The 12,175-nt window shown below is 46.1% G+C and overlaps 1 protein-coding gene across 1 annotated transcript in view; it reads left to right on the top strand.

Moving 5' to 3' along the window:
- Positions 1 to 12,175, top strand: part of LOC126480931 (uncharacterized) — a 222,548-nt gene that overhangs the window by 122,240 nt on the left and 88,133 nt on the right. Inside the window, exons 4-5 of the mRNA XM_050104344.1 lie at positions 3,362 to 3,611; positions 8,624 to 8,811. Of these exons, the coding sequence (XP_049960301.1) occupies positions 3,362 to 3,611; positions 8,624 to 8,811 (438 nt within the window). The remainder of the gene's footprint in view (positions 1 to 3,361; positions 3,612 to 8,623; positions 8,812 to 12,175) is intronic.

The raw sequence follows: 12,175 nt of genomic DNA, 5'->3' as shown, positions 1-12,175 counted from the left end.
TACAGCCATTGTTCTTAGTCATTATTCCTCCTCGTAATAACTGTGCAACTCACATATTTCCAAAAGTGCGTCCATGCATGACATTGAACACTCTCCAACCCCGCCCGCCCACTGCTGACTGTCAAAGATTCTACGACTCCACGGCACTGCCATCGCAGACACAGATATTGCTGCCTAACAACTGTTTCTCTGACCACAGTTCTTCAAATACATCATGTTCCTTTACAAATATTAACACATTCAATAACATCATCGAAAAATAGTCATCTTGCAACAATCTGCACGCATTAGTTTCCACAGACAATGTGCCTGGTGAACAAATACAGTGTTAATCATTAATAATAGCGCGAACCGACACGTGTGAAAGCTTTCGATAACGGAAGCAAAAAACTTACCACTAAACATGGGTCCACAAGGGAGGCGTTTGCCAGACAATTGGATCTGTTTAAGTACTCCTCTAATTGGGGTCGAATTTCACCCATTAATTACTTTAACAAGAAACAGAATAGTACTTCAGGGCGCTACATTTTACAATTTACTGTTCATCCATACTTTTAAAGGAAGTTATTCACATTTGGATGTAATACAGCACTCATCTATACAGTAACTGCGAATTCTTGCAAAAATCCTGGCATTATCTCGTAAATATCGACGTTTTTCAACGGCGACAGAAGGAGTGTAGTACGCTTCAAAAAAATGGTTCAAATGGCTCTGAGCACTATGGGACTTAACATCTGTGGTCATCAGTCCCCTAGAACTTAGAGCTACTTAAACCTAACTAACCTAAGGACATCACACACATCCATGCCCGAGACAGGATTCGAACCTGCGACCGTAGCAGTCGCGCGGTTCCGGACTGAGCGCCTAGAACCGCATGACCACCGCGGCCGGCAGTACGCTTCACTTTGAGCTGACTGCAGACAGGAAAGTGCTCAGGACTGAAGTCGGCAGCTCGCCCGGTCCATCTTGCGCCATGCTGGTTCATTACATGCCGCACAGGCATACCGAAACCTGTAATGCATTGAAGAATCGAACACCCATGTATAAAAAAAGTCTCTCTCTCTCTCTCTCTCTCTCTCTCTCCCCCTCCCTCCCTCCCTTCCTCCCTCCCCCTTTTCACACACATCACACACACAAAAAGTACCTGCTCTCTCTCTCTCTCTCTCTCTCTCTCTCTCTCTCTCTCTCTCTCTCTATCACACACACACACACACACACACACACACACACACACACATGCACACACCTCTGAAAGATTCACAACTACTGCCAGGAACACCTTCAAATGTTCCACCATCAGCCATCTTGTTTTTACACCTTCAACTGTGTCCGCAGCTCGTGGTCTTGCGGTAGCATTCTCGCTTACAGCGTCTACAAAAATGCATCGACAGAAATGGTGATTATGTCGAAAAATAGCTAAATGTTCAAGCTGTAAACTGATATAAACCATAGTAGAAATAAAGAGGTCTATGTACTTACAAAAAATAGGAGACGTTACTTTCTGATTACCGTCGTACTTTAAGGTGTAAGTGGTTGCAGACGACAGACTGTGAAACAAAACAGTCACTGTAGAAACACAATACATCAGAAAAACCACACCATGTGGTAAAAAGGTACGAATTCATAATTTTTATGCCTTTTATCAAATATCTGTAATTACAATTTAAAAACTGATAGTTACATGTATCCAAACAGAGAATAACATTCTTTATCTTCAACAGCCATAAAATAAAAGCCCACTGAAGATGCTGCAACTGCAGTGAAACATGTTTGAGTTAAAAAACAAAATTGTGTTTTGCTAAAGGTGGACCCTATCCAAAAACATACTCTACTGACCATTAAAATTGTTACACCACTAAGATCAAGTACTACAGACGCGAAATTTAACCGACAGGAAGAAGATGCTGTGATATGCAAATCATTAGCTTTTCAGAGCATTCACACAAGGTTGGCGCCGGTGGCGACACCTACAACGTGCTGGCATGAGGAAAGTTTCCAACCGATTTCTCATACACAAACAGCAGTTGACCGGCGTTACCTGGTGAAACGTTGTTGTGATGCCTCGCGTAAGGAGGAGAATGCGTACCATCACGTTTCCTACTCTGATAAAGGTCGGATTGTAGCCTATCGCGATTGCGGTTTGTCGTATCGCGACATTGCTGCTCGCGTTGGTCGAGACCCAACGACTGTTAGGAGAATATGGAATCGGTGGGTTGAGCAGGGTAATATGGAACGCCGTGCTGGATCCCAACGGCCTCATGTCACCAGCAGTCGAGATGACAGGCATCTTATCCGCACGGCTGTAACGGATCGTGCAGCCACGTCTCGATCCCTGAGTCAACAGATGGGGACGTTTGCAAGACAACAACCATCTGCACGAACAGTTTGACGACGTTTGCAGCAGCGTGGACTATCATCTCGGAGACCATGGCTGCGGTTACCCTTGACACTGCGTCACAGGCAGGAGCGTCTGCGGTGGTGTACTCAACGACGAACCTGGGTGCACGAATGGCAAAACGTCATGTTTTCGGAGGAATCCAGGTTCTGTTTACAGCATCATGATGGTCGCATCCGTGATTGGCTTCATCGCCGTGAACGCACATTGGAAGCGTGTATTCGTCATCGCCATACTGGCGTATCACCCGACGTGATGGTATGGGATGCCATTGGTTACACGTCTCTGTGACCTCTTTTTCGCATTGACGGCACTTTGAACAGTGGAGTTACATTTCAGATGTGTTACGACCCGTGGCTCTACCCTTCATTCGATCCCCGCGAAACCCTATATTTCAGCAGGATAATGCACGACCGCATGTGGCAGGTCCTATACGGGCATTTCTGGATACAGAAAATGTTCGACTGCTGCCCTGGCCAGCACATTCTCCAGATCTCTCACCAATTGAAAACGTCCGGTCAATGGTGGCCGAGCAACTGGCTCGTCACAATACGCCAGTCACTACTCTTAATGAACTGTGGTATCTTGTTGAAGCTGCGCGGGCAGCTGTACCTATACACGCAGTCCAAGCTCTGTTTGACTCAATGCCCAGGCGTATCAAGGCCGTTATGACGGCCAGAGGTGGTTGTTCTGTGTACTGCTTTCTCAGGATCTATGCACCAAATTGCGTGAAAATGGAATCACATGTCAGTTCTAGTACAATATATTTGTCCAATGAATACCCGTTTATCATCCGCATTTCTTCTTGGTGTAGCAATTTGAATGGCCAGTAGTGTGTGTATCAACAGCGAAATGTGGCGGTGGCACATCTTGCGCGTAGACCACGGGTGAGCTATAAGCTGGCGACTGTAGAGTGGAGTGCAGCAGGTTGTTGAGACGCGGCATGTCTGTGTGTTTGCCCCGCAGCAGCCGCGGGCGGAAGAAGTACCGCGCGCCGGCGCCGCCGCCCGCCGCCCCCGGCGACGCGGCCAGCTCGTCGCCGGACTCGGGCCGCTGGGAGGAGCCGCGCCGCATGCGGCTCTTCAAGACGCGCGCCGAGACGCGCCGCGCCGCCCCCGCGCGCCACGCGCAGCCGCCGGCCGAGCAGCCGCAGCCGCAGCAGACGCACCAGCAGCACGCGCCCCTTGCCCGCAGCCTCTCCTCGCCGGAATTCCAGGTACCGTACCTCGACTCGTCACTCACTCGTCTACTCGTCCTGCACAGCGCAACGTGTAGAAGAGTCACAAGCCACGCACTAGCAACGAGACCGACGACCGACGTTCGGCGCTCGGCACAAATAATGCGACACGCACTGAGGTTTCCAGAATCAGATTTTCACTCTGCAGCAGAGTGTGCGCTGATGTGAAACTTCCAGGCAGATTAAAACTGTGTGCCCGACCGAGACTCGAACTTTGCCTTTAGTGGCCAGGTGCTCTAGCATCTGAGCTACCCAAGCGCGACTCACCCCCCGTCCTCACAGCTTTACTTCCGCCAGTACCACGTCCCCTATCTTCCAAATTTTACAGAAGAACTACTGCGAACCTTGCTGGAATAGCACTTCTGAAAGAAAGGATACTGCGGAGACATGGCTTAGCCACAGCCTGGGGGACGTTTCCAGAATGAGGTTTTCACTCTGCAGCGGACTGTGCGCTGATATGAAACTTCCTGGCAGATTAAAACTGTGTGCCCGACCGAGACTCGAACATTGCCTTTAGTGGCCAGGTGCTCTACCATCTGAGCTACCCAAGCACGACTCTCCCCCCGTCCTCACAGCTTTACTTCCGCCAGTACCACGTCCCCTATCTTCCAAACTTTACAGAAGCTCTCCAGCGAACCTGCAGAACTAGCACTCCTGAAACAAAGGATGTTTCATACCAGCGCACACTCCACTGCAGAGTGAAAATCTCATTCTGGAAACATCCCCTAGGCTGTGGCTAAGCCATGTCTCCACAATATCCTTTCTTTCAGGAGTGCTTTTTCTGCAACGTTCGCAGGAGAGCTTCTGTGAAATTTGGGAGGTAGGAGACGAGGTACTGGCTGAATTAAAGCTGTGAGGACGTAGCGTGAGTCGTGCTTGGGTAGCTCAGATGGTAGAGCACTTGCCCGCGAAAGGCAAAGGTCCCGAGTTCGGGTCTCGGTCCTGCACACAGTTTTAATCTGCCAGGAAGTTTCATATCAGCGCACACTCCGCTGCAGAGTGAAAATCTCATTCTGGAAACATCCCCTAGGCTGTGGCTAAGCCATGTCTCCGCAATATCCTTTCGGGAGTGCTGAGTCGCAGGAGAGCTTCTGTAAAGTTTAGCAGGAAGGAGGCAAGGTACTGGCAGAAGTAAAGCTGTGAGGAGGGGGCGTGAGTTGTGATTAGCTAGCTCAGATGGTAGAGCACTTGCCCGCGAAAACAAAGGTCCCCAGTTGGAGTCTCGGTCCGCCACACAGTTTTAATTTGCCAGGGAGTTTCATATCAGTGCACACTCCGCCGCAGAGTGAAAATCTCATTCTGAAAGCATCCCCTAGGCTGTGGCTAAGCCATGTCTCCGCAACATCCTTTCTTTCAGGAGTGCTAATGCTGCAAGGTTGGCAGTAGAGCTTCTGTAAAGTTTGGAAGGTAGGAGACGAGATACTGGCAGAAGTAAAGCTGTGAGTACCGGACGTGAGTCGTGCTTCGGTAGCTCAGATGGTAGAGCACTTGCCCGCGAAAGGCAAAGGTCCCGAGTTCGGGTCTCGGTCCTGCACACAGTTTTAATCTGCCAGGAAGTTTCATATCAGCGCACACTCCGCTGCAGAGTGAAAATCTCATTCTGGAAACATCCCCTAGGCTGTGGCTAAGCCATGTCTCCGCAATATCCTTTCGGGAGTGCTGAGTCGCAGGAGAGCTTCTGTAAAGTTTGGCAGGAAGGAGGCAAGGTACTGGCAGAAGTAAAGCTGTGAGGAGGGGGCGTGAGTTGTGATTAGCTAGCTCAGATGGTAGAGCACTTGCCCGCGAAAACAAAGGTCCCCAGTTGGAGTCTCGGTCCGCCACACAGTTTTAATTTGCCAGGGAGTTTCATATCAGTGCACACTCCGCCGCAGAGTGAAAATCTCATTCTGAAAGCATCCCCTAGGCTGTGGCTAAGCCATGTCTCCGCAACATCCTTTCTTTCAGGAGTGCTAATGCTGCAAGGTTGGCAGTAGAGCTTCTGTAAAGTTTGGAAGGTAGGAGACGAGGTACTGGCAGAAGTAAAGCTGTGAGGACGGGGCGTGAGTTGTGCTTCGGTGGCTCAGATGGTAGAGCACCTGCCCGTGAAAAGCAAAGGTCCCGAGTTCGAGTCTGGGTCCTGCACACAGTTTTAATCTGCCAGGAAGTTTCACACACTGACGTGACAAGAGTGGTGGCGTGGACTCAACAACTCCTTGGAAGCCCACTGCAGAAATATTGACGCATGCTGCCGCCATAGCTGCCCATAATTGCGAAAGTGTTGTTAGTGTAGGATTTTGTGCACGAACTGACCTCTCGATTATGTACCATAAATGTTGATGACCTCTCAGTTGCGTACCACAAATGTTGATGGGTGGCCAAATCATTTGTTCGAACTGCCCGGAATGTTCTTCGTTGAATAGCGAACGATTGTGTCCTGCTGACAACGCGAATCGTTCTTTTGGAGTGTGCAGTCCATGAATGGATGCAGATGGTTTCCAAGTTGTTGTTGTTATGGTCTTCAGTCCAGAGACTGGCTTCATGCAGCTCTTCATGGTACTCTATCCTGTGCAAGCTTCTTCATCTGCCAGTACTTACTGCAACCTACATCCTTCTGAATCTGCTTAGTGTATTCATCTCTTGGTCTCCCTCTACGATTTTTACCCTCCACGCTGCCCTCCAATACTAAATTGGTGATCCCTTGATGCCTCAGAACACGTCCTACCAACCGATCCCTTCTTCTAGTCAAGTTGTGTCACAAACTTCTCTTCTCCCCAATCCTATTCAATACTTCCTCATTAGTTATGTGATCTACCCATCTAATCTTCAGCATTCTTCTGTAGCACCACATTTCGAAAGCTTCTATTCTCTTCTTGTCCGAACTATTTATCGTCCATGTTTCACTTCCATACATGGCCACACTCGATACAAATACTTTCAGAAACGACTTCCTGACACTTAAATCTATACTCGATGTTAACAAATTTCTCTTCTTCAGAAACGCTTTCCTTGCCATTACCAGTCTACATTTTATATACTCTCTACTTCTACCATCATCAGTTATTTTGCTCCCCAAATAGCAAAACTCCTTCACTACTTTAAGTGTCTCATTTCCTAATCTAATTCCCGCAGCATCACCCGATTTAATTCGACTACATTCCATTATCCTTGTCTTGCTTTTGCTGGTGTTCATCTTATATCGTCCTTTCAAGACACTGTCCATTCCGTTCAGCCGCTCTTGCAGGTCCTTTGCTGTCTCTGACAGAATTACAATGTCATCGGCCAACCTCAAAGTTTTTATTTCTTCTCCATGGATTTTAATTCCCACTCTGAATTTTTCTTTTGTGTCGTTTACTGCTAGCTCAATATACAGATTGAATAACATCGGGGATAGGTTGCAACCCTGTCTCACTCTCTTCCCAACCACTGCTTCCCTTTCATGCTCCTCGACTCTTATAACTGCCATCTGGTTTCTGCACATATTGTAAATAGCCTTTCGCTCGCTGTATTTTACCCCTGCCACCTTCAGATTTTCAAAGAGACTATTCCACTCAACATTGTGAAAAGCTTTCTCTAAGTCTACAAATGCTAAAACGTAGATTTCCTTTCCTTAATCTTTCTTCTAAGATAAGTCGTAGGGTCAGTATTGCCTCGCGTGTTCCAACACTTCTACGGTATCCAGGAAGTGCAAAAAAAATCTGTCATCGTGCCGTAATTTCTCTCGTGCCCAGTGGCAGAACTGTACACGACGTTCAAAGTCGTCGCCATGCAATTCCTGGTACATAGAAATATGGGTCGGGTGCAATCGATGTTGATTTAGCATTCTCAACACCGACGTTTTTGAGATTCCCGGCCGGCCGGAGTGGCCGTGCGGTTCTAGGCGCTACAGTCTGGAACCGAGCGACCGCTACGGTCGCAGGTTCGAATCCTGCCTCGGGCATGGATGTGTGTGATGTCCTTAGGTTAGTTAGGTTTAATTAGTTCTAAGTTCTAGGCGACTGATGACCTCAGAAGTTAAGTCGCATAGTGCTCAGAGCCATTTGAACCATTTGAGATTCCCGATTCTCGCGCAATTTGTCTGCTACTGATGTGCGGATTAGCCGCGACAGCAGCTAAAACACCTACTTGGGGATCTTCATTTGTTACAGCTCATGGTTGACGTTTCACATGTGGCTGAACACTTTGTGTTTCCTTAAATAACGGAACTATCCGGCGAACGGTCCGGACACTGGGATGATGTCGTCCAGGATACCGAGCAGCATACGTAGCACACGCCCGTTGGGCATTTTGATCACAATAGCCATACATCAACACGATATCGACCTTTTCCGCAATTGGTAAACGGTCCATTTTAACACAGGTAATGTATCACGAAGCAAATACCGTCCGCACTGCGGAATGTTACGTGATACCACGTGCTTATACGTTTGTGACTATTAAGCGCCATCTATCACAAAGCGAAAAAAATAGTCTAACTAAAACATTCATATTTCTTTACGTACTACACGAATATGTAATATAAATGGGGGTTCCTATTTAAAAAAACGCAGTTGACATCCGTTTGACCTGTGGCAGCGCTATCTAGCGGGCCAACCATAGCGCCATCTGGTTTCCCCCTTCAAGCTAGATGAGTTTCGTTCTTTGTAGTTTTTTCGTTTGATGCTTATTTCGAGAGATATTTGACCCGGTCACTATCAATGGACCACCCTGTATATCTTTTCTTCTTTTTACCTCATCTCTTAATTCTGGTTCAGTAGGCATAATATAGCATGGATAAGACAGCTGTAAAAATTGTACAGTGTTATCTTCATTGGTTCGAGAGATAAAGGTACATGAAGTAGGCTAATTTAACATTGCCCGCATAGGCCCTGCAAACTTCTCTTAAGTACTTTTAGCTACAGAAGCGACAGTTATCATCCATCCTGTGGGCCACAGCCCCGAGAACGTCTGTTTTACGTGTGTACTAAACTCAGAAAGAGGGAGCAGCGCCTACGAAACTGCAACGGTGTTGGCAGGCGGAGCTGCTGAGAGCGGCGCAGAGGCTGCGGCCGCTGTCCCGGGAGCGGCAGAGGCAGCGACAGCAGCCGCTGGGGCAGGATGCCTCGCCCCGGCCTCCCACCACCACCACCGCCAGCGACAACAACGGCAACAACAACAACGACACCAACAACAACGGCAGCGCCGCCGACAAGCACTGGGAGATGTGAGTGCATCCGCTTATACTCGAATCTAGTTGGAACGGCTTCACTCGAAATCACGCCACTTTTATCATGTAATTTCCCAGTCACCAGTTATTCATATCGACTCATAATTTTTTTGTGCTTCTCCTTAAATTACTTGAGGCTAACGCTTCGTTGGTTCTTAACAAGTCTACGATTAAATTCGTCCTATCTTCGTATGCAAGCTAGTTGTGACCCCTATATTGATGAAATGTTACACAATAACATAGCTACACATCGATGGTGCCATACACAGCAACACGAGACCGCGAGTCACTGACTTACCCTATTACACACACTAACGGATGCGCATATCACGCTGGGTCTTACAAGGGAACCTCCCCATCGCACCCCCCTCAGATTTAGTTATAAGTTGGCACAGTGGATAGGCCTTGAAAAACTGAACACACATCAATCGAGAAAACAGGAAGAAGTTCTGTGGAACTATGAAAAAAATAAGCAAAATATACAAACTGAGTAGTCCATGTGCAAGATAGGCAACATCAAGGAAACTGTGAGCTTAGGAGTGCCGTGGTCCCGTGGTTAGCGTGAGCATCTGCGGAACGAGAGGTCCTAGGTTCAAGTCTTCCCTCGAGTGAAAATTTTTACTTTCTTTATTTTCGCAAAGTTATGATCGGTCCGTTCGTTCACTGACATCTCTGTTCACTGTAATAAGTTTAATGTCTGTGTTTTGCGACCGCACCGCAAAACCGTGCGATTAATAGACGAAAGGACGTGCCTCTCCAATAGGAACCGAAAACATTTGATCGCAAGGTCATAGGTCAACCGATTCCTCCACAGGAAAACACGTCTGATATATTCTATACGACACTGGTGACGGCATGTGCGTCTCATGACAGGAATATGTTATCGACCCACCTAACTTGTACACTTGGCGAATGGGTAAAAAGATTCTTTTATCTTGCCTGATTTAGGTTTTCTTGTGGATGTGATAATCACTCCCAAAAAGTGATGAAAACATAAGAGTTTGTCACATAAACTGCAACAAATGAATGCAACAGCTTCACAGTCGCACAATTTTCCCTGTGCTCTGTCAAAACATATGTTTTTAACGTTTTCAAATTTTTCCGTGTGTAGACCGGTAAATCCTGCATATGTCGAAGCAAATCTGGACATGTCCTGGAATTTTGGAGAGCGAAGTTGCTTATGTTTGAGTGCCTGAGCTTTGATAATCGTCTGAAAGTAAAAAGTTAAAGTTTTCGCTCGAGCGACGACTTGAACCACGGACCTCTCGTTCCGCAGCTGCCCACGCTAACCACGGGACCACGGCGCTCCTGAGCTCAGAGATTCCTTGATGTCGGCTACCTTGCTCATGGACTACTCAGTTTGTATATTTTGCTTATTTTTTTCATAGTTCGACACAACTTCTTCCTGTTTTTTCGATTGATCTGTGTTCAGTTTTTCAAGGCCTATCCACTGCGCCAACTTATAACTAAATCTGAGGGGGGTGCGATGGGGAGGTTCCCTTGTTAGTATCTTTGTCTCTGACATATCCCAGAAACAAAAGAAAAATATTTACTATTAAAAACACTCTTGATCACAATTTATTAAGTACGGTGACCGGTTTCGACCACTACTGCGGTTATCTTCAGACCAATGAGTAAGAACCTCCTTCTGCTAGAGAATCACTACTCAAAAACGTGAAAGAAAAATAACTCCAATCCTCTGATTCTGAGCAATGCTTTCTCGAGGTTTCTCTCAGTTGTAAGGTAAACGCCAGATGTATCCTCCCAATCATTCCTTCTGCCCTTTACAGCTAGTCTGCTATTTCGACGAACAAAAGAAAACTCCGCAGTGGGCTGGATCTCAAGTAAGAATTCAGGACAGATGCAGAAATATCACAGTGCCGTCCTGGGCACAATCCCAGTGAATGCGGTCTACCACTGCTTTCTGCTGGCCATATGCGAAGCTTCGAGTTTGTCTCTGTATCAGGTGGATGGCTGTAATGATTATTTGCGCAGTGTAGTTGATATCTTGGAACTGTTGAGAATCACAGAGACAAAGACTGCGAGACCTATGAAAGAATACTAAGGTGACCGTCAAGCTTAGGGTTCCCATGCGAAGGACTGATCTCTGTACAGTCTCACATAGCCATACTCTATCAGGCACAGCTTAGAGATTTGGAATATAAGCCAGGACCAGGGCGCAAAGTTCCCTGATCAGAAAATTTACACCACCTTCTCTCCTCTCTTTGTCAGCCTAACACAGATGGAAGAAATACTCATATTTACCAGCTCGTCAGCGATAGGATTGCTAGAGGTGGAGCATACATACAGATTGCATACGGATGGAGACGGAGATTGACTCTATCCTTTTCAAAGAAATTGTTCTTGCAATCATCTTAAGCACTTTTGGGTAATGACGGAAGGCCGAAAGTGATTCCTCACCTGGTGGCTACCTCAGAATTGAACACTTAGTGATGCAACCTTTGAAAACAGCACGAGCTTACTGAAATGACACACTAGCGTTTGCGCGATGGTAACTTACTATTATCTTTTTTTTAGTTTGCAATTGATCTACTTATGCCAATATCTGCAAGGGCTGTACAAGAATTTTCACAATTAGAGTTTGTTAACAATGGTGCCAGACGTCGTAAGTTGGTCTGTGTTGACCCATACTAACAAAGGTCTTGATGTGCTTCAATTGCGTCAATTCCGCGGCATCCCATAGGCATATTTGGTTGTAAGATTGTGGCAAAAATTAGTATATCTAATTTATTTCTTCAGTTGTGGTAAGATTAAAAATTTCAGGCCCTCTTTTGCATTTAACCAGACAACATAGTGAGTTAACATTTCACTATGTATAGTATATGATAGATACATGATAATAACAATAATGATAATGATAATGATAACATAAAATAAACACTAAATATGCATAATTCATGACCAGTATAATAATAATAATAATAATAATAATAATAATGAATACTAATAGTAAAGAATGTATGACATTTCAGAAATACGTCTTATTAACATTGCATTAAACCATTTCTCTTAATGTACTTGTGAAATGTAAATGATGGCATCTGACAGAAGTATATGGCAGCGTTACAGAAGGAATGAAATGTTGTGATGTTGGTTAGTCAGGTGAACAATAAGAAATAATGATTAAGGTTACCAGATGAAACGAAAGAATGGAAACAGAAATAGATACAAATGAGGAAAGTATGGACAGCATTGATAGTGTGACAGATACTGCTTCCTTGTTTGACAGAAGAAAAGTAGATGAGATAGGCCCATAGGGAACCTAATGAGAGTTAAAGCTTTAATATACTCTTGATTTGAGAGTGGTTTTGCATGCGTTGCGGGTTACTGACAGGCGGTT

The sequence above is a fragment of the Schistocerca serialis genome, chromosome 5 (assembly GCF_023864345.2).
Source record: "Schistocerca serialis cubense isolate TAMUIC-IGC-003099 chromosome 5, iqSchSeri2.2, whole genome shotgun sequence".
Classification (NCBI taxonomy): Eukaryota; Metazoa; Arthropoda; class Insecta; order Orthoptera; family Acrididae; genus Schistocerca; species Schistocerca serialis.
Note: the sequence above shows the minus strand (reverse complement) of the source record. Positions and strands in the feature narration are given on the sequence as shown.